The 27,892-nt window shown below is 47.3% G+C and overlaps 1 protein-coding gene across 10 annotated transcripts in view; it reads right to left on the minus strand.

The window, feature by feature from the left end:
• Positions 1–613: 613 nt before the first annotated feature.
• Positions 614–27,892, minus strand: part of SPATA6L (spermatogenesis associated 6 like) — a 55,121-nt gene continuing 27,842 nt past the window's right edge. For 3 of the 10 annotated variants that reach the window (XM_029919763.1, XM_029919772.1, XM_029919768.1), the window contains exons 6-12: positions 24,398–24,475; positions 20,713–20,952; positions 15,818–15,920; positions 11,770–11,804; positions 10,826–11,022; positions 6,736–6,829; positions 614–821 (exon numbers count right to left, since the gene is read on the minus strand). In XM_029919763.1, the coding sequence (XP_029775623.1) occupies positions 717–821; positions 6,736–6,829; positions 10,826–11,022; positions 11,770–11,804; positions 15,818–15,920; positions 20,713–20,952; positions 24,398–24,475 (852 nt within the window). In that variant the 3' untranslated portion in view covers positions 614–716. Of the gene's footprint in view, positions 822–5,306; positions 5,410–6,735; positions 6,830–10,643; positions 10,694–10,782; positions 11,023–11,769; positions 11,805–15,817; positions 15,921–20,712; positions 20,953–24,397; positions 24,476–27,892 lie in introns of those variants that run through there. The other 7 variants (XM_029919766.1, XM_029919764.1, XM_029919765.1 and 4 more) reach the window with 7 other exon arrangements.

Raw genomic sequence — 27,892 nt, forward strand, 5'->3', positions numbered from 1 at the left:
TCAAAAATGCACAAACATTAAAAAATTTATTAAGCAAAAGCACACAACAGCAAAACCCAGATTTACCATAAAGAGAAAAATCATGGTGACAGTTTTTCCTGGAAGATTTGACTTATTCCTCTAAATAGCAGCTTCCTCTAGCTCAAGTAAAATGTAAACAGAGGAGGGAAGGAGGGAGAAAGGGAAGGGGGAGGGAGGGATGGAAGGAGGGGGAGGAAGAAAATATTTTAAAAACGTTTCAAGAGGGGCAGCCGAGTGGCTCAGTTGGGTCAGTGTTCAACTCTAGGTTTTGGCTCAGGTCATGATCTCTCAGTTCTTGAGTGCGAGCCCCACATCGGGCTCTGCGCTGACGGTCTGGAGCCTGCTTGGTATTCTCCCTCCCTCTCTCCCTTTCTCTCTCTCTCTCAAAATAAACTAGAAAACAAAAACTTTCCACGAACACATCGGCTGCCACAAATGAGGAGCACCTGCAGAGACGTCCTCCGGCTGTTGGAATTCTGTAGGCGCTCCAGATTAAAAGCACCTGCCACCCAACCGCAGCTATTTTCTAGTTCAGGCTCAAAAGAAGCGCAAACACAAAGCATATCACAAATTTTCCGGCTTGACAAGGAAATAGGAGCCCCACACAAGGAACACTTTAATCAACGACTCTTACCGAGGTACAGAGGACTCAGTACAGGGGTTGATTTGAGGGGGTGAGAACAAACATTTGTCATTCAGTTCTTTCGAAGGACGTGTCCGTTGGCTCGATAAGTGAGTTCTTCGTGACGCTCCTCCGGTTTCCCCTGTGAAGCTGGGAAGGTCACACACCGCACGTGGTGCTGAGAAAAAGGGAAACGATCAGGACCGGCGAGAAGAAGCCGATGTCACGCGATCCTAATCTAGGCACGTAGCTCTTCCCGAGATCCCTTGTGTCTGAGCCCCCTCTACGTTCCCTGCCGAGGGAGGCGACCTTAGGGAAGCCTGACAGAGCAGCTGTGTGACCTTGGGCAGGTTACCTGACTTCTCTGTGTCCCATCAGGACGATGATAAGTGGAGTGTCTTCCTCCCCGTGTTCCTGTGAGGAGTGAGCACGGTCCTTGGCACACAGTGAGTGTGAGAAACCGAGCTGAACTGTTAAACGTGCCCCAACCAATTCTATCCTATGGCACACGAGCATATACTGAGCACGGAGAGGGTCGGCATAGGACTCGGGGGCGGAGCATGTTCCAAGTCCCCCACCTCAGGCTGCCTGCAGGACGCTCAATCCTAAGTGTGCATCAGAACCTCCCTAAGAACATTTATAAAAATACCTATTCTGGGCACCATCCAAAGACACTCCAGTTGGATTGGCCCCGGGTGGGGCCCCCGAGGTGATTCTGACACTCAGTGAGGACCGCTGGCCCAGGGATTTGGGTGCACGTCCCAACCTGTGTGGTCCGTCAGGCTGACAAGACCAGAGGTCCGGGATGAAGGGACATGTGTCATCATCCATTGCACAGTCCCCTTAAACACCAGATGACACATCGCCCCGAGCCGGTGACTGAACCCGGGAGAGGGGTCCCCCGAGCTCGGAGCTGGCCGTCAGGGTGCCGCTTTGCTTTTTGCCGAGGTTGTAAGCGAGATAAAGGGGCCCCTGTGACGGGGGTGAACGGTCCCCTGCCCGCCCAGTGCAGACAAAGTGAGGCTGAAAGCCTTGCCAGCCGCTGTCAGAGGCCCTGGAGGCCTAATGAGCGGACGCGGATCAGAGGCAGAAACCAGCATTTTAATTCATCTTTGTCCTTTCTTTTGTTGTTGTTTCTTGTTTTATTTCCATTTTACTATTCTTTAGTTGTTCTTAACATTTATTTATTTATTTTAATTTTTTTTACATTTATTTATTTTTGAGAGAGCGCAAACAGGGGAGGGGCAGATAGACAAAGACACACAGAATCAGAAGCAGGCTCCAGGCTCTGAGCTAGGGGTCAGCACAGAGCCCGACGCGGGGCTCAAACCCACGAACCGTGAGATCATGACCTGAGCTGAAGTCGGATGCTTAACCAACTGAGTCACCCAGGTGCCCTGACATTTATTTATTTTTAAGAGACAGAGAGAAAGAAAAAAATTGGCAGAGAGAGAGGGAGAGAGAATCCCAAGCAGGCTCCATGCTGTCAGAACAGAGCCTGACATGAGGCTCGATCTCATGAACTGCGAAACCATGTCCTGAGCCAAAATCAAGAGTTGGGCCCTTAACCGACTGAGTCCCCCCCACTCCCCACCCCCCCGAGACACCCCTGCTTTTCTGTAATTTCAGAGAGGTTGTTGTGCTACCGTTCTTGTCTGTGTCTGAGGACACGAGGCCCACCCTCTGACTGGCAGGATTCCTCGAGGACTGGCCTCTGCTCCAGACCAGCCATGGTGCCGGAACGTTCCGCGGGCTGGGGCTGGTGCCATTTGGTCCGTCTCTGTCCCCTTCCTGGGACGGTTTTCACAAGGAAAACTGACTAAGACATGGCTGCAGGGATGAGGTGCTACGTGGAGGTTCCTTTGGGAACAAGGCAGCCGGCCTGAGGTGGCCTGGGGGCCCCGGAGGCGTCACAGAGGCCAGCCCTGTAAGCTCACCCGTGAAAGTGGAGTCTCAGCGAGCACGGGCCAGATGCAGGCAGTCAGCTCCCACACATGGTAAGGACCAAGAGGCAGAGACAACCACGCCTTCCAAGAGAACTAGGGATAATCGGGGAGGTGGGTAGTGATACATGGATGGTTCTGGGGGGGGTTTGGTGGCAAAATTCACATAACACAAAACTCTATGTTCATGGTTTATACAATTTTAACCACTTGAAAATATACAAGGAATAATCTGTTTTATACCAAAAGTACCAAGTCTCAAATCATCCAGAATAAGAAGAAACAGATGCATTCCAACCCCCTCTACCCAGTTCTCCCACCTGTTCCCTGGTCAGACAGCTGGAGTCACTGTTTCTGGGTCAAGAATCGCTGGCCCATTTGCGGTAGGAGGCCACTGTCTCACGTCCCCCAGCGTTAAGACCCCTGGGAACCCAGGAGGGACACCGGACCAACAGCCAAAAAGCGGCAGTGGCGAAGGCAAGCGGTAAAAGTCGGAGTGCCAAGCAGGAGTGGGTCCCTGAGGAAAGCAAGGCTGGGGACAAGAGTGGAGGCCCCTGGGACCTCCAGCGGATGTCCTCTCTGGACTGTCTTCCTGACCCACGGCGGGGACTCCAGGGTCCAATCTTAGTGGCCTGATCTTGCCTGTCTGGATCCTCCCTAGATTCACTGAAATACTCAGCATCCTTGTAATACATGCCCTGTTTGCTTAAGATGAGCCGAAGTCGCCTGTGTTTCTTGCACCCTTGAGCACCTTCATGGACATGGCCCTCCAGGACCCTGCCTCCCCAGGAGCGCCAGACTGAGCAGTGCGGGTGGCGGGGAGCCGTATGGAGCGCTTCCGAGAAGGCCTGGGAGAATATTCCAAACCACTGGCTGGGAACTCGTGTTGTGAAAGAAACCTATTTTCATTTCTCTTTCTTTTAAGGAAACTCTGCCCCCAACAAGAGGGTCAAACTCATGACCCCGAGGTAAAGAGTCACACGCTCTACCGGACGGAGCCAGCCAGGCGCCCCACGGAAACCCACCTTCTAAGAAGGGGTACTCGCTCTTTGTTCTTCACTCTCTCCCCTCCCATCAGCATCCACTCCTCAGCTGGTTGTATGGAACTTGATATCACCCGTGTTGAAAGCCAACACAACTCGGCATTCACTGAGCACGTGGGCCCTGTTCCGTATAATTGCCTAATAAATGCCGAGATGACGATTTTGGCAACTGGAGAGTCCGTGGCCCAGAATCCATCCTTTAATCTGCCCAGCAGAACGTTCTGCGGTAGAAGCTCGAGAATGGGCTGTCACCGAGCTGTCCCCCCCACTCCCCAGCGGTAGAGGCGGTGAGGCCTGGTCGGCCCGGGGGGGGGGGGGGGAGGCCACTTGTGCCCTAAAGTGTGAGTGACCCTCAAGCCAGATTTTCTGATGCCCAACTACAGCGAAAACCTAGCATATCATCCCACACTCGTTCATGGTTTAAAAAGACTCATGATGATCTTGACGTTGCTAGGATGCTAGGGACTATGTAATACCACCGCACAGGACCCCGGGGAGATGGGCAAGGGCACCGTCCACAGACTCTGCTCAGACTTCCGTTCACTTACATAACACACCAGGGGCTCTGCTCTTCTCCCCAGGGCCCCCCTGTCACACACTTTAGGTTTGGGGAGGCCACAGAAGGTAACGGCTTTAAGGCATGGTTGCTGAAGCCAGGCTCCCTGGGTCTGTATTCCTAGCCACACCACTCACTGGCCATGTGACCTTGAGCACAGCACTTAACCTCCCTGGGCCTCAGTTTCACTATCTGTGAAATGGGACTAATGACAGAACCTACTTCATAGGGTTGCTGTGAGGATCAGAAGTTCACTCATCTAATGCACACGAAGCGTTCGGACCAATTCCCGGCACTCAGGAACACTTCGCAAGCAAGAGCTACTCTAATTGTAGGCCCAGGTAGGAAAGGAAGAGAAGAGAATTCACCCCACCATATGGCCGACTACTTACCACATACCTGAATCCTAGCGCCGCCTCGCCACCTCACTCGACACTAAAGGGATACTCACACAGCACCAACCACGGGGGAAGGGGATCTGACACAGGACGGGAGCGGGGCGGTGGTGTTGAGGCAGGAGCCTGCTCAGGGCACACCCCAACTACATGCAGCTGAATTCATCTACGGTAAATGGGCTTCCACTGTTGGATGCCAAAGTCTGGCTGTAAAACAGTGAGCAGGAGAGACGGAGTCCCTGACCTTGGGAAGGTTTCATGCAAGTAAGAAGGGGCAATCAACCCCTCATAAAACAATCAACTTACATAAATTGTCATGCTTTATGAAAGAAAAGTGCAGAGGGCTGAAAGTGTATCCTTTGATACCTTTTTTTGGTCATGAGATTGAAGGATGAATGGAAGTGACCCAAGCAGAGTCAGGAAGCAGTATTCTAGATGGAGGGCAACATGTGCAAAGGCCCTGTGGCTGAAAGAAAGCCTAGAGCTAAAAGACACACCATTAAATAAGAGGGTGGGAGGGAGGAGAGAGAGAGACAGAGACGGAGACAGGGCTAGCAGACCACAGACATGCGTGCTGTGGTCCCACCGCGTGGATAAAGGACATGGTTCTGAGGTCTCTGCCCCGTCTCCTGTCCACCACATTTTCTAGTTACTTCATGTTGACCTGCAGCAGGAAATTATTTAAACACATCAAAACAAGAAGCAGCACTTAAGCCATTCACTTACATAACACACCAGCTTAAAAATATCTCTGTTCGTGCACCGGGTATTTCTTCAGCGGGTAGCTTGGTCTTTCAAGGGTATATTTTGTTTCAGAGATAGGATATTTCTGTAACAAAAACAAACCCAGCAACTGCATTACTCAGAGTGTCATACAGATCAGCTAACTCAGATGTGCACTTCTGCATTTGAGAGGCCCACAGAGGGGGGCGCCTAGGTGACTCAGACCCATAAGCAAATGACTCCAGATCTCGGCTCAGGTCTTGATCTCAGGGTCATTGTGTTCAAACGCCCGCATTGGGCTCCGCACTGGGCATGAAGCCTACTTTAAAAAAAAAAAAAAGGCCCATGGCCCCTTACATGGGGTTTACTGTAAATGTAAGTGCATGCAGATACTTTCTCTTTTCCCTCTTTTTTCTTCTCCCTCCCTTCCTCCCTTCCTTTCCTTCTTTTTGCATTCTGAACGCATTCCCTTCCTTGAAAAGATTGAAAATTAACAAAGCAAAGCCAACGATTTTGCTGGGAGGAAGCAAAGTAATTCACAACCGTCTCCATGAAAACCGATACGCATTTATTTATTTTTTATTTAATTTTTTAATTTTTTATTTATTTTTGAGAAAGAGAGAGAGACAGAGAGACAGAGCACGAGCAGGGGAGGGGCAGCGAGTGAGGGAGACAGAATCTGAAGCAGGCTCCAGACTCTGTGCTGTCAGCTCAGAGTCCAACGCGGGGCTTGAACCCATGACCCGTGAGATCATGACCTGAGCTGAAGTCAGTCGCTTAACCGACTGAGCCACCAGGCACCTCAATATTCATTTATGAGTGTCACCCTATATTTCCAGAATATACCAGTGTTTCCGTAACTCAAGACACCATTTCAACTACTACTTGGTGTCGCTCAACCCAACCACTGGGGGCGCTGTTAGCCTCTCACTGGAATTATTTTGGACCAGCCGCAGGTCCGGCAGCTCAGGGCTGCGCTCTGCAGCAGACTGGGTACTGGGTATGTCTGTCTGTGGGTTAGAAACACTGCCCACACCCCATAAGTGATACAGCCAAAACATTTTATTAACTCTTAAAATCTCCTCCCAGACCACAGACTGCCCTGGCCTCGGACCCCCCTGCAGGCCCGCGGGGCTGTGCTGCGGCCGGCGAGGGCTCCTCCCTCGGCCCTCGAGGGGACCCGGCTCCCCGACGATGCAGGCTCTGCATCACAGCAGGTGCTACCCATGGATCCGACGGAAGCCCCCGGGTGTCCTCCCCCAGCCACGTCAATACCCGCTTTCGGACGCTCTCGGGCCGCCATGCACCCTCCCTGGTGAGTGTCACAACTTTACGTTTATTTCTACAGTTGCTGGATTAACGTCTGTCTCCCCGACGCCCCCTCGGAGACCGTGACCCCCTGTTCCCGACCGCGCTTCCGCAGAAGCCCCACCTTGTTCGGGTGTTGCTGGGCCCGGTGGGACGTCAGGAGGCTGCACACCCTCTCGTGGATCTTCCTCCACGTGGACTGAGAAGAAAGGTGGGATCTGCCCAGAAAATGAGACAGCTCAGAGAGGCGGGCACAGAGCGCTGGGGGCTGCCGCTTACAGCTTATGAGTAAGAAAACCTGTAACAGGTGATGTGCGCACAAAGTGCGGTTCAGCGTCTATGTGAACCCCATCCTGATGGATACAAACCACCGCAGTGTGATGGCCTGGGGGGGGGGGGTCCTTTTCTGCTTCCTACTTTTCTGCGCGTTTCAGATATTTCTCGAAAGAATAAATCCTGCTTTCACACTGAAAAAATTAGTCCGCCAACGTGTAACACGAAACATAATCCCAATTATTTTCCACCACAAGGACTTTTTCTTAAGTGTTTATTTATTTAGAGGGATAGAGCGTGGGTGCATGCTCATGTGAGCAGGGGAGGAACAGAGAGAGAGAAAGACAGAGAGGGAGGGAGAGAGAAAGAGAGAATCCCAAGCAGGCTCTGTTATCAGTGCAGAGCCCAACACGGGGCTCGATCTCTTGAACTAGGAGATCAGGACATGAGCCAAAAATCAAGAGTCAGACGCTCAACTGACTGACAGAGCCACCCAGGTGCCCAGGAATTTATTGTTTATCTCATTTACTTGAGGCCCTGTGGACCCAATCTAACCCCATACCTTAGGGTGCCTTTCAGTTCCCCACTTAGGTCGCATTTTCTCCCTCCCACATCCGCCAGCTCTGCTCCACAGGCCCGGCCTGCTGCCGCCCCCACCCCAACCCCAACTCCACGTCTCAGCAAAGCCCCCCCATGCCCTCCTGGAGAGGAAGCCAGCTCCCCAATTACATGCACCTGGAGTCCATTTGTCCCTCATTCATAGCACTTCGCCCAGTGACATTTTGTCATGATTACGTTAATGTGTGATATTAGCAGTGTTGGGGAGGGGGGGGTGCCTGGGTGGCTCAGTCCTTAAGTGTCAGAGTTTGGCTCAGGTCATCATCTCATGGTTTGTGGGTTCAAGGCTCACATCGGGCTCTGTGCTGACAGCTTTGGATTCTGTGTCTCCCTCTCTCTGCCTCTCTCCCTCCCTCTTTTTCTCTCTCTCAAAAGTAAATATTTAAAAATTTTTTTTTAATATCCGAAATTGGAACTGGGACTCTTAGGTTAATAGCTTATCCCAGGACTTCATTGGTATCAAATACCGTAGTAGGTATTTAATAAATATTTCTTGAGTGACTGAATTCATCCGTTCATTCATTCATTTTTGGGATGGGAGTGGGTACCGATTCCTAAATTCCGAGGCAGAATTGGGAATTCGATTATGAAAAGCACAAAATCTGAGGTGCCTGGGTGGCTTAGTTTCATTTCAGCTCAGGTCATGATCTCATGGTTCGGGGGTTCAAGCCCCACGTCGGGCTCTGTGGTGACAGCTCAGAGCCTGGAGCCTGCTTCTCATTCTGTGTCTCCCTCTCTCTCTACCCTTCTCCATGCTTGTACTCACTCTCTCTCTCTCTCAAAAATAATAAACATTTTTAAAAAATCTATGCTAAGATTTAAAAAAAAAGTACAAACATTATTTTCTAAAAACTCCTAAAGAAAGTTAGCAATATGTTGAAATCATATAATTAATGTATAATAAAGACTGTACAGCCCTGGGCAAAGCGCATGGCCTTTCCATGGCCGTGTGTCCTTGGGCACAGTTGGTGGTGGCCTTATTTACAAACTTGTAGTCCAATTAGTTCCAAAGTTCTCTACTTAGAGTGACTTTGGGCACACAGAATTTGCTGATTCCTCAGAGGTAGAGGATAAAAATCTGATCTACACTCCAATGTCCTAACTCCTGAGAATGACCTTGAAAAAGCTCCCAACTGCCTTCCAACAAAGCCTAAACTCCTTAGCTTGGCTTCCACGGTCCCTCAGACCCTCAGCCTTGGCACCCACCATTCCCCCAAGCTGCTCTAACTTCTAGAAGCTGCCAGGGCCCTCTGGCTTCTCACCTCCAATCCCTGCCCTCCATTAACTCTATCAGAATCCAATCCCCTTCCCCCAAGGCCCACATGGGGAACACGACCCCCCCCATGAAGCATTCCTTCCTCCTGCAAACTCTGATAACACTTGGTCCACACTACTCTCAAAGTCCTGCCCGTAGAAAGCTCTCCGTATACATGTTTGTTTTTACATCCTCTGCTAAGTTCTCCTGTTCTCAGAGAACAGGAGAAAGGCCTTCAATGTGAGCATTTCCAGGGGCCCCTGGGTGGCTCAGTCAGTGAAGCATCTGACTTCATGATCATGATCTCACAGTTTGTGAGTTCGAGCCCCGCATCGGACTCTGTGCTGACAACATGAAGCCTGCTTGGGATTCTTTCTATGTCCCTCCCCTGCTTGCTCTCTCTCTCTGTCTTTCAAAAATCAATAATTTAAAAAACAATAATAAAATAAGTCCTAGGGATGTAATGGACAGCATGGCAACTAGAGTTAATACCATACTGCATATTTAAAAGTTGCTGAGAGAATAAACCTTCAGAATTGCCATCACAAGAAAAATGAAACCATGACTATGTATGGCGACAGGTGTGCACTGTGGTGAGCATCTGGTAGTCTGTACACATACAGAATCAAGATGTCGTACACCCGAGACTAAGAGAATGTCAGATGTCAGTTATTCATTTTTAAAAGCTGTCTTAAAAATATTATCTTCAATGCCACTTCCTGGCATTAAGGTGTCCACACTGTCCTGGTTTCCTTGGGAGTAAGGTGTTTCCCAGAATGCAGGATTTTAAGAGCCAAAGTCAGGGGCACCTGGGTGGCTCAGTCGGTTGAGCATCAGACTTCGGCTCAGGTCATGATCTCATGGTTAGTGGGTTCGAGCCCCGCATCGGGCTCTGTGCTGACAGCTAGCTCAGAGCCTGGAGCCTGTCTTCGGATTCTGTGTCTCCCTTTCTCTCTGACACTACCCTGCTCACACTGTCTCTCTCATCTCTCAAAAATAAATAAAAAACAGGGGCACCTGGGTGGTTCAGTCAGTTAAGCAGCCGACTTCGGCTCAGGTCATGATCTCACGGTTTGTGGGTTCTAGCCCAGCATCGGGTTCTGTGCTGACAGCTCAGAGCCTGGAGCCTGCTTCAATTCTGTGTTTCCTTCTCCCTCTGTTCCTCCCCCACTCATGCTCTGTCTCTCAAAAATAAATAAATGTTAAAAAAATGTTTTAAATAAATAAATAAATAACATTAAAAATTAAAAAAGAAAAAAAGAGCCAAAGTCAGAATCATTCCAGGCCAACTGGGTAGCTGCTCATCTTACTACAGAGTACAATTTGGAAAATACAGTTTCTGGCCTGCCTACCACATATGTGCAATTGTGGGGGGTTTATCATCTGTGACAATCATAGAAATAAACCCAGAAAACATATCTAGAAAGAGAGAGAATATACCTACATGTTAATAATTCCTGTCTTTGGGCAGCAGGACTATGGGTGATTTTTTTCTCCCCTTTTTGTTTTTCTGCAATTTCCCAACTTTCTACAGTGAGCACTTTTACACTGCTGAAATCAAACTCTTGGGGCGCCCAAGTGGCTCAGTTGGTTGGGCGTGCAATTTCAGCTCAGGTCATGATCTCGCAGTTTGTGGGTTGGAGCCCCACATGGGGCTTTGTGCTGACAGCTCAGAGCACGGAGCCTGCCTCACATTCTGTGCCTCCCTCTCTCTCTGCCCCTCCTCCGCCTACACTCTGTCTCTCATCCTCTCTCAAAAATAAATAAACATTAAAATATTGTATATAAAAAAGAAAGAAATCAAACGCTTGAGAGTTTAACTTAAAGATAAAAATGGATAAACAGTATCTGTGCCAAGTTAGCTGTCTGTCCCATTTTCAACAAACCTTCTGAGGTATGCTTCCCACAGGCAAGAGAAAAGGCTCGATCCTTCCTTCTAAAATGATTTGAAAAGAAATAGTGATTTTTCATGTCACCAGCTGAACCCTCCTAAGGAAGCAAACTGATGAAGGTACCAGGCTTTACCACAGCACACTCTTCAGGTCACAGATGGCCACTGGCCGCTGACCTTTCTCGAAGAAGAGGTCGATCCAGAAGAGGGCTGGAAGACCTGGAATGCTGGCAGGTGGCAGAGGAAGCTTCCGGGCGGAAATTGGCATCCCCTTGGTAACTGTAACTGGGCGACGCTTTTCCGAACTTCCTCGAATCTAAAGCTGATGGTGATTCTTTCCTTAAAATAATCCGCTCATCTGGCTCTTTGATAACCTACGTGACAATGTGCATTACTCTTTAGTTGTAATTTTGCTTTCGTCTGCTCAATTTAGAGCTGGGGGTGGGTGGGATGAGGAAGGGGGCAAGCTAAGTGAGGACCTGCCCCCAGGGACCTGCAGTAAAAGAGCAGCAGGAGGAGGCGACACTAGAAACAAAATGCTCAGGAGTCAAGGGCAAGGGAAAGAGAACCAAAACTCTGCCCGTTTGGTGGATAGTAACAAGCCAAAATAAACTCATGCTCTGGACTTGATTGAGAGGAGAAGGGATTATCGGGTTTGATAAATATGAAATTTTTTAAATAAAACATTTAAAGGTCATAGCATCAAAAGCTCAGTAGACTCCATTTCTCTGCCTACATCTATTTAATGTTGTACCTAACAGTGCGAGCCCTTCACCTTGACAAACCTAACTTCAAAAGCAAGTGGTTTACCACCTCTGTGTATTATAAAAAGTATTCGGGGGGAAAAATCAATAAAAATGCCTACTGGTAAAGCAGGGACTGGGGTTATCCACGGTGGTGGTTTGTCCTACAGATGGAAAGAGCTTATGCGCGGGGAACAGAGCAACCACGCAGAGCGTCCACATGGCGCCTGGGCAGCTCTTGAAGTCTAGTGAATCTACAGCAAGTCCACAAGCAGCACTTGCTAGAAACACCCCTTCCACCCCTGCTTGGGGAACGCACAAGAACCGACCTGAGAAGCTGGGTATAAATCATTTTACAAATGCTACTTCTACAATTACCTTCACGTTAGTGGCAAGGCTGTCAAGAGAAGAAGCTAGAAGAAAGAGGAACAGGTGTTTCAGTGACTCATTGTTACCAGTAACCCCTAAAACTGCTGTTAGGTCTCTCTCCCAGCAGCACAAAACTATGACGCATGAATGAATTATTAAAGAATCTCAGCGCTCCCTTGTAAATTACACTGTCGACTTTTATGTGTCCCTCGAGTCACAGTAATCCTGTCTCTGAGTTTTTCTGTCCTCTTGAGGTCCAATGAAGTTATATTACTAATGACACCACACAGGGACGTGGAAAGGGCAACGGAGGGTCTAAGTGAAGCAGTAAACTCCGTCATCCTCACGTGGCCTGGAACACAAAACTCACGTTTCCCGGTTGCCCAGAGCCTAAGAGAAAACCGTGTGACTCTCATAAAGTGCATACCCTCTGCCTCTTCTGCCCTCCCCTTCACATTTGGTTCACACGGAGATCCTAGTTACGCACAAGTCTCCAGCATACCTGGCCCAGGTAGACCTGAATGTTAAGTGGAGACAACGAACAGGCAAGGGCTTGGGAAAACACGATGCAGGAAAGGGGGAAGCATTAGGATTAGCCTAACAATCAGGAGAACGTGCGCAGACCGCGAGCCAGGGATGGTCAGATGGCTAGAAAGTGCAGGAATACATACACACAGGCTAAATCAAGACTAAACTGGGTTCTTCCAAATTCAGGGAGAAAATGCTTCTGGAATGACTATTTGCAAGGCTGTGCCAAGGATACTGTGGTGTCCCACTCTGGTGTGGGGCTTGGGCAGTGATACGGCTTTTCATGGACTGCTAACGTCCCTCTGCCATGGGCAATACGAAGGAAGATACAAAAAGGGCCTTTTATTATTTTTTTATTAATAGTTTATTACCAAGTTGGTTTCCATATAACACCCAGTGCTCTTCCCCACAAGTGCCCCCCTCCATGACCATCAGACCTTCCCCTCCCCCCTCCCTCTTTAGCCCTCAGTTTGTTCCTAGCATTCAAATGTCTCTCATGATTTGCTTCACTCTCTCTCCCCAACTCATTTCCCCCACCTTCCCCTTCCCATGGTCTCCTGTTAGGTTTCTCCTGTTAGACTTACAAGTGACAACATGTGGTATCTGTCCTTCTCCGCCTGACTTATTTCGCTTAGCATGACACCCTCGAGGTTCATCCACTTTGCTACAAATGGCCAGATTTCATTCTTCCTCATTGCCATGTAGTACTCCGTTGTGTATATACACCACATCTTCTTTTTTTTTTTAAATAGTTTATTGTCAAATTGGTTTCCATATAATACCCAGTGCTTCTCCCCACAAGTGCCCCCGAACATGACCATCACCCCCTCCCTCCCTCCCCCCCCCCCTTCAGTCCAGAGAAGGATAGATACCATATGTTTGCACTCATAGGTCTAACAGGAGAGACCTGGCAGGGGACCATGGGGAGAGGAAGGGGGAAAGAGAGCTGGGGAGAGTGAGAGACACAGATCAAGGGAGACTACTGAATACTGACAGGGGCCTTTTAAAGACTGGTAATCGCCACATCCTCCTGGCATGCAGGTGTGTGTGTGTGTGTGTGTGTGTGTGTGTGTGTGTGTGTGTGTGAGACCATCTCATCACAGAAGCTCTCCTGGCTGAGCAGGGAGCAGGGAATACTAAGGCCCTTTCAGCCACAGGTCTGCCCTGTTTCTAGAAAGCCCCTTGCTACTGGCTTGGATCACTGCCTTTCACCAGGGGCCTGCCCTGTTCTCTTGCTTCTCAAAGTGCAGTCCGTGCACCAGCCACACTGTTATTACTGGAAAGCCCATAAGAAAAGAAGGCGCCCAGCCCCACCCCAGCCCTGAATCAGAATCCACAGTTTAATAAGAGCCCCAGGTGATTCAAAGGCACATTCAAGGTTGAGAAGCCCAGGCTTCATTCTGCCTTAGGCCTGGATGAATGAGCGTAGGGTGACCTGAGCAAAGGTCTGTCTCGGGACCTGCAGGGATTGCAAGGATCTGAGAGCCCCGAGGCCTGAACATCTTCTCTGAAGGTAGGTGCGCCCTGCACACTCTGGGACCTCAGCTCTCCACCGGCCGGGAGTCAGAAGAGACCAAGAGGCCGAGACCCATGTGGTGCTGGGCCCGCATGGAGCCCCACGTGCCCTCCCCGGGAGAGGACCCTTGCCGTCGCTTGATCTCAGTCCTAGGGAAGGCAGCTGCTGCTTTTATAGGCCGCGTGGGTGAGTTTCAACCCAAAGGACTTAAATTAGATGTCAGAGGTGATAAAGCACTTTCTGCTTCCAACCCTGCACTCTGTCCTTGGCTGGCTGCTAACAGTCGCGGCGATCCGGGAACACTGGTTTAAATTACTAAAGGACTCTGAGCAGCCCCTTAAAAGTGCAAGCCTGTAAGCCTAAAATAGGGAACGTGTTGTCAGGAATGATCTCGGTCCAGTTCCACCAGGAGTCAAGAAAATAGGCCAGCATTGCTCGCCTAAGAATTTTTATCAGGTTCAGGAATGGATGGACTTCACTGCTGTGACCTTGGGAGCTGACACGTCAGAAGGTAAATGCCACCAAGGGATGCATGAACTCAGTGACTCTCAACATACGGTCCGGGGACCTCCCCAGGGCTCCCCAGCAACCTCCGGGAGATCTGCAGAGTCAAAACTGTTCTAATAATATTAAAACCTGAGTTATCTTTCTCTCATTCTCTCACGAGGGAATTTTCCAGAAGCTACATGTGTCGTGACATCACCACTCTGCGTGGCTAATGGAATGTGTGCTTGCTATTAATAGTTAGCATATTAGAAACTGAAACTGGGAAATTTGTAAAAAACTGGGAAATTTGTAAAATACAGGCATATTGCAAGCACACATTCCATTAGCCACGCAGAGTGGTGATGTCATGACACATGTAGCTTCTGGAAAATTCCCTCGTGAGAGAATGAGAGAAAGATAACTCAGGTTTTAATATTATTAGGGGAAGAGAGGTGGTGGTGAGGGTGGAGGGCACTTGAGGGGAAGAGCACTGGGTGTTGTATGGAAAACAATTTGACAATAAAATTAAAAAAAAAAAGATATCATCCACATAAACAAAAGCTCTTTGAGGTCCTCAATAATATTTAAGAATGCAAAAGGGTCCTGGGGCACCTGGGTGGCTCAGTCGGTTAAGTGTCCGACTGCAGCTCATGATCTCACATCTGGGGGATTCAAGCCACGAGTGGGGCTCTGTGCTGACGGCTCAGAGCCTGGAGCTGCTTCAGATCCGGCGTCTCCCTCTCTCTCTGCCCCTCCCCCCCTCATGCCTCTGTCTCTGTCTCAAAAATAAATGAACATAGCAAACTTTTTTTAAAGAATGCAGAAGGGTCCTGACAGCCCACGTGAGACTCCCTACCTTAACCGCTTCAGGTTGAGCTGGCACCCCTCTTGCTGACCTGGCATCTTGTAAAGCAAAGCTGTGATCTCCACCAGCCCCCCCTCCCCACCCTCTGCTTCTTCCCTTCTAGAGAAATGCCGAGCATCCTCGGTTAGCTGTGTGCGGTGCCTTCGAGGGTGTCCACATCAGGACAAGCCCCTGCTCCTCCAGCCCAGGCGGGGGACACCCGGTGATGGTACCACTCAGAGCATTCTCCTTCCACAGCCAGGGGGACCCGGAAGGGGTCGGCTTCTCCCGGCCTCTGCTCGGGGGAACGTCTGCCTACAAACTCCACAGCTGGATGGCACCTGACAATTAGGCCAAGGAGTTTCCAAAGAAACTTTGGATGCTTCAGAATGAAAGAAGATTTAGGGGACGCCTGGGTATCTCAGTCAGTTGAGTATCTGACGCTTGGTCATGATCTCATGGATTGTGGGTTCGAGCCCCACATTGGGTTCTGTGCTGACAGTGCAGAGCCTGCTTGGGATTCTCTCTCTCTCTCTCTCTCTCTCTCTCTCTGCTCCTCCCCCACTTTGTGCTGTCTCTCTCAAAATAAATAAATAAACATTAAAAAAAAAAGAATGAAAGATTTTGGAGGATGCATCCCTTCCCACTGGGGAATATACAGGAGTAACAAGAAACTCCAGTACCTCTTCTCCCTGGAAAAGGGAAGTTTGAAAACTTGGGTCTTCTCCTAGACTTCCAGGACAGAAGCTCTGAAGTATTCTCACCGAAAGGCTTTGTGCTGTCCACCTGAAAGAAAGGAAAGAAATAAGATTTGAACCCACCATAGCTTGTGTTCCCCCCTCCTCATTACCTGTAATGCCTTTCTCCCCCTCAACTGCGGGCCACACAGGTAAAAAGGAAAGGTTGGGGGAGGCACCTGTGGGGCTCAGTCAGTTGAGCGTCTGACTTCAGCTCAGGTCAGGATCTCAAGTTCATGAGTTCAAGCCTGGCATCAGGCTCTGTGTTGATAGCTCAGAGCCTGGAACCTGCTTCAGATTCCTCTCTTTCTGCCCCTCCCCTACTCATGCTCTGTCTCTCAAAAATAAATAAACATTAAAAAAATTGTTTTAATTATTTAATTAATTTAATGGTTTACATAATTTAAAAAAAAAAAAGAAGAGAAGGTTGGGAACAAATCAAATCACATCTCCATGTATGTTCAATGTTATCCCAACAAAGGAAGCTGTTCGTCCTTATCTTCACTGAGGCTTCAACAGAAAGGTGTGGGCTAAATCTTAGTGCAAAGTTGGACACAAATTATATTCTAACCACAGGTTCAGGATCAAGTCCAGAAAAGAGTGAGTGAGGTTTATCCTGAAATCTTTCAAAACAGGACAGAGTTTCACGTTCCTAAACAGGAGCAGTGCTGGCGTAGGCGGGTGCTCCCTGAAATTGGGGTTACCAGAGGCAACGGCTCAGCCTCTCCCATTCCCTTCCAATCAGAATGTATGTATCCTTGAAAAAAATAAAGAATAGTGGCAGCTGCATTATTTTAATTAAGGTGACCTTATTGTCCTCAATTGTAAAACATAATCTGCAAACAGGTCCAAACACTTGAAATACAGAATTCTTCCACAATTCTTCTGGCATAGAGCGGCTAGATTTTTTTTAATCTTGTTTATTTCTGTCATTTTTTTTTATTTCAAGAAAGCAGGTTATAATGTTATTTCATTCTACTTTCAGAATTATACTGATTGGAATTTACTGTCTTCACAAAGAAATGGAAAAACATTCCATGCTCATGGATCGGAAGAATAAACATTGTTAAAATGTCATTATTACCCAAAGCAATCTACACATTCAATGCAATCCCCATCAAAATTGCACCAACATTCTTCTCAAAGCTAGAACAAACTATCCTCAAATTCGTATGGAACCACAAAAAAACCCCGAATAGCCAAAGTAATATTGAAGAAGAAAACCAAAACGGGAGGCATCACAATCCCAGACTTTAGCCTCTACTACAAAACTGTCATCATCAAGACAGTATGGTATTGGCACAAAAACAGACACATGGACCAATGGAATAGGATAGAGAACCCAGAACTGGACCCACAAATGTATGGTAAATTAATTTTTGACAAAGCAGGAAAGAGTGTCCAATGGAAAAATGACAGCCTCTTCAACAGGTGGTGTTGGGAGAACTGGACAGCAACATGTAGAAAAATGAAATTAGACCACTTTCTGACACCATTCACAAAAATAAACTCAAAATGGATAAAGGATCTGAATGCGAGACAGGAAACCATAAAAACCCTTGAGGAAAAAGTAGGAAATAGCCTCCTTGACCTCAACCGCAGCAATTCCTTCCTCGACACATCCCCAGAGGCAAGAGAATCAAGAACAAAAATGACCTACTGGGACTTCATCAAGATAAAAGGCTTCTGCAAGGCAAAGGAAACAATCAAAAAAACTAACAGGCAACCACAGAATGGAAAAATATAGTGGCAAATGGCATATCAGATAAAGGGCTAGGATCCAAAATATATAAGGAGGTCACTAAACTCCATGCACGAAAAATGAATAATCCAGTGAAGAAATGGGCAGAAGACCTGAACAGACACTTCTCCAAAGAGGACATCCAGATGGCCAACAGGCACATGAAACGATGCTCAGCATCACTCATCATAAGGGAAATTCAAATCAAAACCACACTGAGATACCACCTCACACTGGTCAGAGTCACTAAAATGAACAAATCAAGAGAATACAGATGCTGGTAAGGATGTGGAGAAACAGGCACCCTCCTACACTGTTGGTGGGAATGTAAACTGGTGCAGCCGCTCTGGAAAACAGTGTGGAGGCTCCTCAAAAAACTATTGATAGAACTCCCCTATGACCCAGCAATAGCACTGCTAGGGATCTACCCAAGGGATACAGGAGTGCTGATGCACAGGGGCACATGTATCCCAATGTTCATAGCAGCAATGTCAACAATAGCCAAATCATGGAAAGAGCCTAAATGTCCATCACCTGATGAGTGGATCAAGAAGATGTGGTTTATATATACAATGGAATACTACATGGCAATGAGAAAGAATGAAATCTGGTCATTTGTAGCAAAGTGGATGGACCTCTAGGGTGTCATGCTAAGCGAAATAAGTCAGGCGGAGAAGGACAGACACCATATGTTTGCACTCATAGGTCTAACAGGAGAAACCTAACAGCAGACCATAGGGAGAGGAAGGGGGAAAGAGAGTTGGGGAGAGTGAGGGACACAGATCATGAAAGACTATGAAATACTGAAAACGAACCATGGACTGAAGGGGGAGGGGGAGGGAGGGAGGGGGTGATGGTGATGGTGGGGGGCACTTGTGGGGAGAAGCACTGGGTGTTACATGGAAACCAATTTGCAAATAAACTATTAAAAAAAAAAAGAAAAAGAAAATAGACCATAACCCCTTGCTATCATTATTGGTTTGTAGGTATACTTCTAAATTTTATATGAGCCCAGAGCCATATTTTCATAAAATAAATGCATATATTATCTAAAAAAACCAAAGGGGGATAAATCATATGACTTTCATTTTAATTTTTACTGTAACGGTTTAATGTAGCCAACATATGCTGAGTAATAGCATTAAAATAAAATCAGTAAATGAAGGATAAAAAAAAAGAAATTTACTGTCTTCACGACTTAAGTCCTCTAAATTTTAATGCTCCTGCTTAAAGAAATGTCACATGCCATCAGGAAAGAGCTGGCTACATAAAAGAGTTCCTGCATGTAAAGCATTTAGGAAAGAGACTGTACAGTATTTGTTAAACGAAATAAGGACCAAGCAAGTTTTATTCCCTACGAAATCTATCAAGATCTTAAGATTATGCAGCCCCCAGGGTCTCGACCACCGCTCTATTTCACAAAAATGTATTTCAAGTGCAATGAAGCAGAGTGCCCAGCAAACTCAGCTCAGCAATATGTAAGGACTGGCTGCTGGTTTTACTGTCTTTGCCCAGGTTGCCGTGAGGTCAGCCCCGCCGCCGCTCAGGGGTCTCTCGCCAAATAACGTCTCTGTTACCCCTTCAAACCCTCTCTGTGCACAGCCACCTCCACCAACAGCATGACGGCTTCGGGCTTGACCACACTTCACATCTTTCTCTTTTTTTTGAGAGAGAGAGTGTGCATGGGCAGGGGAGAGGGGCAGGGGGAGGGAGAGAGGGTGTGCACGGGCAGGGGAGAGGGGCAGGGGGGAGAGAGAGAATCCCAAGCAGGCTTGACATGAGGCTTGATCCCACAACCCTCGGATCATGACCTGAGCCAAAATCAGGATTCCAAAACTCAACCAACTGAGCCACCCACGGGCCCCCTCATATCTTATGCACGAACATGGAACATCGCCGCAGTGACTTCTGTAAGCCAAGTTGTCAGTTTGACAGTAATCTCGATAGTTAACTGCTGGGAGTTATAACGACTCCTGGAAAATAAATCGTTAACTAGAATGTGGACTAAAGAATGTGAAATAATACAGGACGTGCTTTTAATGTAGTATTAACCAAACATACTGAGGAACCAATCCGTATATACAGTATAATTATAACTGTGGGGAAAAAATAAAGCCTTATGAATATTTAAAAAGTGAAAGAAAATGCATTAAAGAAAATGTTTATTTTTATTACCCTGGTGAGCCTATAGGTAATCTTTTTTTTAAATTTTTCTATGTTTCCCATTACTTTAAAATTTTTTACTGTTTGTTTATTTTTGATTGAGAGAGAGACAGAACGTGAGCAGGGGAGGGGCAGAGAGCAAGGAAGACACAGAATCGGAAGCAGGCTCCAGGCTGCGAACTGTCAGCACAGATCCAATGCGGGGCTTGAACCCGTGGACCGTGAGATCATGACCTGAGCCGAAGTGGGGCGCTTACCCGACGGAGCCCCCAGGCGCCCCTCCATTACTTTGGAAGCATGACCTGAGCCAAAGTGAGGCGCTTACCGACGGAGCCCCCGGGCGCCCCTCCATTACTTTGGAAGCTGTCAAAACAATTTAAGGAGGCCAGTGAGCTGCTGTGATTACATTTCCCGCCACTTCCTGGGGCCTAAACCTCAGGAAGTTCCATTAAGGTCTCCGAGTAGGGCACATCTAGCTGCTTCCTGCAGACCTATTTTTTTCCTTCTCTTTAGAGTGAAAACAACCTCATTTTAAAAACTCAGGCTGTTTTCCTTAAAACTGATCTGAAGTCTCCGTTTGAGATGGGGACAGAGCAATGTCAGCCTTCATTATATGTCTTCTGCCCCTGTCACTGGGCTGATTCTTCCGGATAATGTCAGGTGGTCACATGCAGACATCATCCTCTATTAAGAATTCCCCAAAATTAAAAACAGGGATGACTGACATTTAGTGAGCAAGTCCGATGCACGAGACATCTTCGTACGGCTTTCCTGACAACGACTCCAGGAAGCGAACGCGTTTAATCACAGGCACGAGTCCGTCTGAATTCCGTCTGTATTCACTCCCACCCGTTTGGCTTCCTGGCCCACCTTGGCGTAGTCTGCCCTCATTCGTACCTTCACCCTTCCCAACATGGAAAAATAAGTTGAGGCTCACATGTCTAACTACAAATGGAGGTTTGCTTTCCCTGGAGATTCTGAAATTATTTCCAAGGCTCTGCGGAGCTGGCTGGTCCTGAAGGAGGCGCCTGAGGGGGCGGGGCGAGGGGGCCCCAGAGTGCGCGCCCTGGGGCCCTCGGGTGAGGTTACTGTCCTTTGGCTTCATCCTCATACTTTTTAATGGGAAGATCGGTCCCTCTGATGTAGATAAAGGCTGTCTTGACTTATCTCTGTCTTCCTGAAACCAAGAAGAAACAATGTTTTTAAAAATGAAAATGGATGAAGAGGGAGGGGGAAAGGGAAAGGTGGGTGATGGGCATGGTGGGGGGCACTTGTGGGGAAGAGCACTGGGTGTTATATGGAAACCAACTTGGCAATAAACTATTAAAAAATAAATAAAAATGAAAATGAAAAAAAAAGAAAAATCCAATCAGAATATAACTATTTAATCGATTTCTGCTTAAATAAGGTAGAAGAGTGAACATCTCAGATTTTCAAAACAGGAACTTAGAAAGGGTGGTGTCTCTACTTAGCTTTTATTCACGTCGGCTTACCTCCACTAGTATCTATAACTCGCTAGTGTGGTATCTTTCAACCAATAACGGTGACACTTGCTTGCATTAGGAGAAAGCTGGGGGCGGGGGGGGGGGGGCCGGGGTGGCTCAGTCAGTTGAGTGTCAGACTCTAGATTTTGGTTCACATCACCGTCTCGTGGTTTGCGGGTTTGAGCCCCGTGGTCAGACTCCACACTAACAGCAAGGTGCCTGCTTGGGATTTTCTCTCTCTCTCTCTCTCTCTCTCTCTCTCTCTCTGCCCCTCCCCCCTTCTCACTCTCAAAATAAATAAATAAACAATAAAAAAAAAAGGAAGTTGGAAGGTACTGGACACTCCTCCCCTATCACGGATAGATGACTGACAGAGGAGGAGATACAGTGAGAGAAATAGAGACAGAGTGGCACGCACCCCACTCCAGCAATTCCACATCAGGGAATTTATTACACGGAAATAATAACAGCTATGTGGAGAGCTACAAACATTCTTCTAACGGTTCAAAGCGGGAGAAGTCGCTAGACTGGTGAGTAACCCACCTGGCTCCAGGGCTCAGCCAGGCGACGCTGCGGCAAACGCCATGCGCTGTCCCAGCCGCTCCGGCAGGCGCCACCGCTAGAGGGCGCCAGGGGGCTGCAAGCGGGAAGGGAAGGCCAGGCTCCCAACCCCAGGGCTGCCTTCCATAGCTGTCAAGGTCACCCCAGCAACCACTCTTCCACCTTCTGAGTGACAAAGGTGCCAGGTTTATATGCTCCTCCCACAACCCCAGAGCTAGCCTCCTGTGCCCCACTCACACCTTCCAGAACCAGCTGGCCAGAGTCCTCCGCTCAGAGGTCTGGGACCTGTCCCACAGGACACTTCCTTCAAGTTTGTGGGTCACCAGCAGTGAGCAGTGTCTCTCACAGAGGTCTGACCCCACACCCTGCCCCCGCTGCACTGTCCCACCCCTGGATCCCTGAGGAAGCACCCAGGGAGCTGCCCCTCCCCCACAGGTCTGAGTCCCACTTCTGTGGGGTCTGGTCTCTTCCTCGAGCTTCTATGGTCTCGATGACCCCACCGCATCCCTTTGTTCCCCCAGCGCTAGGGCTGGAAGCCACTTCCTGATTTCCCCCATCTGTCATCTCGGTGTCCCTTTCACCTTACGTCCTTCAACTCATTTAGCTTTTTACTTTAAAACATTGAATCTTTTGGGGCGGCTGGGTAGGTCAGTGGGTTGAGCGTCCAACTCTGGTCACGAGCTCAAGTCCCATGTTGGGCTCTCCACTGACAGCGTGGAGCCTGCTTGGGATTCTCTCTCTGCCTCTGCCCCTCTCCCACCTACACCTGTGTGCTCTCTCTCCCTCTCTCTCAAAATACAAATACACTTAAAAAAAAGATTAAACCTTTTTACCAAAATAACAGGTGCAGTTTCCTTCCCTGACTACTGTATCAGTGAAAAACCCAACCACAGGAAAATGGTCAAGTTAGGGTACGTGCATCCCATGGACTACAGTGAAGCCAGGAAACACTGCTGCTGTAGGAATACTTAAGGACGTGAGAAACAGGCCAGAATATCAGGCGAAAAAGGAAAGATCAAAACAACATGCAGTATGCCAGGATCTCAGTCTTTCAACATTAAAACAATGTGTGCATGTTTACAGAAGAATATGCTCCAAAATGGCTCATGCTCATCTCTAGGTAATCAGAATGACAGGCAATTCTTATTTTGTCCTTTTTCCTTATCTGTATTTTCTAATTTTCTAAAATACATGCTTTTGTTATAAGAAAAAAACAAAGCTATTACTTTAAAAAGGTAACACTGGGCACCTGGGTGCTCAGTTGGTTAAGCATCTAGCTTCAGCTCAGATCATGATCTCGCAGTCTGTGAGTTCGACCCCCATGTCAGGCTCTGTGCTGACAGCTCGGAGCCTGGAGCCTGCTTCACATTCTGTGTCTCCTTTTCTCTGCCCCTCCCCTGCTCGTGCTCTGTCTCTGTCTCTCTCTCAAAAATAAACATTAAAAATTTAAAAAAATTAAAAATTAAAAGTTAACACTTAAAGGAAGACCTACATTTGGAGATCAAAGCAAGATTAAGATGCTGGAGTGGAAAAGAAAGGTAAACGGAAAATGATCACCTTGACTTGTATCGGCCTGGAAAAAATAGTGGGTAAATAAAGAAATACTGGGTGCCTGGGTGGCTCAGTTGGTAAAGCATCCGACTCTTGATTTCAGCTCAGGCCATGACCTCATGGTTTGTGAGTTCAAGCCCAGCAGAGGGGCTTGCTTGGGATTCTCTCTCTCTCCTTTTTTGTCCTTCCCCCATTCATACTGTCTTTTTCAAAATAAATAAACATTTTTTAAAATAAAGGAAACTTAATAAGCAGCTAATGACCTCCTTAAAATTAATCACTGGCCTCCCATTATACGAGTTATGATGCCCAGAGGATTGATGGGTTTGCACAGATTAGTGGCCCTTTTCATTCAGTTCCCCCTTAACCCACAGCCTACAGTTTCAAGGATTTTCCAGGACACCAGCCAAGATTTGGGATGACAAGCAAAGTGAAGCTTTACAAATTACATGCACTCATGCTCCAGATTGTTCTAGAAAGGATTTTAAATGATTAAAAATTATGAGCAATAAGGTAAAGGAAACCAAAAGCAAGGAAGAATGAGGAAATCGGGGTTGAATAAGAAAGTGCACGGAGGTATGTTCAAGAATGCCCCAAAAGGGGCACCTGGAGGACTCGGTAGGTTAAGGATGCCCAAGACCCTTCACGGTCACCAAAGATGGCCCCAAACACAGCTCGGAGCAGCAGCCTCAGCAAAAGAGGGAAAGAACACTCGTATTGACAAGATCAAGAGCAAAAGTCATGAAACACGCAAAAAGGCTAACTAGCCTACTCATGTCAAACTTGTGCTTTTAGCTCTTATATCGTTTTTCTATCTGCTCCTCCACACACCATGAGGAATCCATGTCAGACACAGTCTAATGGAACAGGCTGAACTGTCCAAATATAGAAATTCAAACCCAGCCATGAGTCTCCAGGTTTCTATTCCTCCAGCTGCATCTAAACTTGGCAACTGAGTCTGAGCTGAGAAAATTCTGTGGAGAATATTCCTGACAGATCTACCACCGGCTTCTTGATTATACTTACAAGAAATCTGTTTCTAGGCAGGAACACGCATTCTCTGATGGCTGTCCTTGTGGAAAACTCTATTTTGGGAGCAATGCCCTAAAAATGAAATCACATAAAAGAAGCAAATAAGTTACTGCAAACAGATTCTTTGCCCATCCTGAAAGCATGTAAGAACCTAATTACTCTTTGGTGTGGTTGGCATAGTCCACACATATCACCTAAAATATATACGTATGGGGCACCTGGGTGACTCAGTCGATTAGGCATCTGATTCTTGGTTTTGGCTCAGGTCACCATCTCACGGTTCCTAGATCGAGCCCGGCATTGGGCTCTGCACTAACAGAGTGGAGCCTGTTTGGGATTTTCTCTCTCTTCCTCTCTCTCTGTCCCTCCCCCTCTCATGCTCACACTTGTACACTCTCTCTCTCTCAAAATAAATGAATAAACATAAAAATTTTTAATAAAAAATAAAATATATATGTAATATATATATATATATATACGCAATGGAATATTATTCAGCCTTTAAAAAGAAGGAAATCTCGCCATTTGTGACAACACAGAAGAATCTAGAGCACATTAGTGAAATAAGCTGGACAGAGAGAGACAAATATGGTGTGCTTACTTCTGTGTGGAGTCTAAAATAGTCAGACTCATAGAAGCAGAGACCAGAATGTCACTTGCCAGGGGCTGGAGGCTGGGGGAAGAGGGGAGATGTCAGGCAAACGGTACGAAGTTTCAGTTAATTATACACAAGATGAACAAGTTTTGGAGAACGACCTGATGGACACCAATGAGACTATAGTTAGTAACACTGTATTGTATATTTGGAAGTTTCTTTTTTTTAATGTTTATTTATTTTTGAGAGAAAAGACAGCGTGTGAGTGGGGGAGGGGCAGAGAGAGAGGAAGACACAGAATCCGAAGGAGCTCCAGGCTCTGAGCTGTCAGCACAGAGCCCGACGTGGGGCTGGAACCCACAAACCACAAGATCATGACCTGAGCCGAACTGGGATGCTTAACACACTGAACCACGCAGGTGCCCCGAGATTTGAAATCTTCTAAGAGGGTGGATCTGAGTTGTTCTCAGAAAGGAAGGGAGGAATGAAGGCAGGAAGGAAAAAAGGAAGAGAGGGAGAAAAGAAAGACTAAACTAGTAATAATAAGTGATGCATAAGTTAATTAGCTTGATTGTGGCAATTATTTCACAATGTATATCAAACATCCAATTGTGCACCTTAAATGTATACCGTTTTTATTTGTTGATTATACATCAGGAAAGCAAAAATATAAAATGTACACATAACAAGAAGAGCCACACACTAGGTACCACGTGTCGTGTGCCAGGCCCAGGCCCGAGTGCTCTACATTTATTGACTCATCCAGTCCTCACAACAGCCCCGTGAAGTGGATCCTGATAGGCTCTACTGTGTAGATGAGTAAACTAAGACACAGAAAGTTTAAGTAACCTCCCGCTAGTGGTGGCAGAGCTGGTCCCTGAACCCAGGCATTCTGTCTCCAGTGTCCACGCCCTCAGTTACTTTATTTAATACACTGAACCACAGGAGCACCTGGGGGGCTTCGTCGGTTAAGCATCTGACTTCGGCTCAGGTCATGATCTCACAGTCTGTGAGTTCGAGCCCCGCAGCAGGCTCTGTTCTGAAAGCTCAGAGCCTGGAGTCTGCTTTGGATTCTGTGTCTCCCACTCTCTCTCTGACCCTCCCCTGCTCACACTCTGTCTCTGTCTCTCTCAAAAATAAACAAACATTAAAAAATTAAAACACTGAACCATAGAATTGAGATTATCTAGGACGTGGGATAGATGGAGGTTCTCCTTCCCTGCCCACTTGCTTTGAAAAACGTGCTTTGTATCATATACCAAATATTTATGCTCATTAGATCTATCTCCAAACTCTCCATTTTGTTTCACTGATTGACATCTTTTTTTGGATCGGTGCCATACTGAACACTACACACACACACACACACACACACACGCACTCAGTAACAAGGAGCAGAGTACTCATGCATACAATCACATCGGTGACACTCACAGGCATTTTTCTTAGTGAAAGGAGCAGGTCTCCAAAGGGTGCAGACCATGATTGCATTTACGTGACCTTCTGAAAAAGACATAATTACAGTGATGGAGAAAAGAGCAGGGGTGAAGGGTACGGGGGAGGATGTGCCTATAAAGGGATAAGGGGAAGGAGATTTGGGGGGTGATGGAAGAATCATGGTGGTGATATACCTGTACATCAAGAAAATCAACTTTGCTTCAAGGTCATTTAAAAAATACAATCATCCGGGCACCTGGCTGGCTCAGCCGGTGAAGCATGGGACTTTTGACCTTGGAGTTGTGAGTTCAAGGCCCCCGTTGGGTGTAGAGATTACTTAAAAATAAAATCTTTAGGGACGCCTGGGTGGCTCAGTTGGTTGAGCATCCAGCTTCGGCTAAGGTCATGATCTCACAGTTTGTAGGTTTGAGCCCCGCATGGAGCTCTGTGCTGACAGCTTAGAGCCTGGAGCCTGCTTCACTTTCTGTCTCCCTCGCTCTCTGCCCCTCCCCCACTCATGCTCTGTCTCTCTCTCTCTCTCTCCTTCAAAGATAAGTAAACTTTATAACAAAATTAAAAATAAAATCTTTAGGGGCACCTGGCTGGCCCAGTTGGTTAAGCGTCAACTTCAGTTCAGGTCATGATCTCACAGTTTGCGGGTTCAAGGCCCTCATCGGGCTCTGTGCTGACAGCTCAGAGCCTGGAACCTGCTTTGGCTTCTGGGTCTCCGTCTCTCTCTCTGTCCCTCCCCTGCTCACACTCTGTCTGTCTCTCTCTCAAAAATAAATAGACATTAAAAAATTTTTATTAAAAAAACAAAAATAAAATAAAATCTTTAATAAATAAATAAACAAACAAAACAAAAATACCATTATCTTTCTTTAAAAGCTGAAGCTTTCCCAAAATATGGAAAGAGCCTAAGTGTCCATCACCTGATGAGTGGATCAAGAAGATGTGGTATATATACACAATGGAGTACTACATAGCAATGAGAAAGAATGAAATATGGGCATTTGTAGGAAAATGGATGGACCTTGAGGGTGTCATGCTAAGCGAAATAAATCAGGCAGAGAAGGACAGATACCATATGTTTGCACTCATAGGTCTAACAGGAGAACAGGAGAGACCTAATGGAGGACCAGGGGGAGGAGAAGGGGAAAAGAGAGTTGGGGACAGAGAGGGACGCAAAACTTGAGAGATTATTGAATGCTGAAAACGAACTGAGGGTTGAAGGTGGAGTGGGATTGGGGAAAGAGGTGGTGGTGATGGAGGAGGGCACTTGTGAGGAAGAGCACTGGGTGTTGTATGGAAACCGATTTGACAAAAAACTATTTTTTTAAAAAAACTGAGGCTTTCAAGAGACAGAAAGCCATTTTCCCAAGGTCCCATGGCTTCTAAATGGTAGAATAGGCACAGGACCCGGATCTGGTTGAGTTACAGGATCCCCCCCCCCCCCC

The sequence above is a fragment of the Suricata suricatta genome, chromosome 13 (genome assembly GCF_006229205.1).
Source record: "Suricata suricatta isolate VVHF042 chromosome 13, meerkat_22Aug2017_6uvM2_HiC, whole genome shotgun sequence".
Lineage (NCBI taxonomy): Eukaryota > Metazoa > Chordata > Mammalia > Carnivora > Herpestidae > Suricata > Suricata suricatta.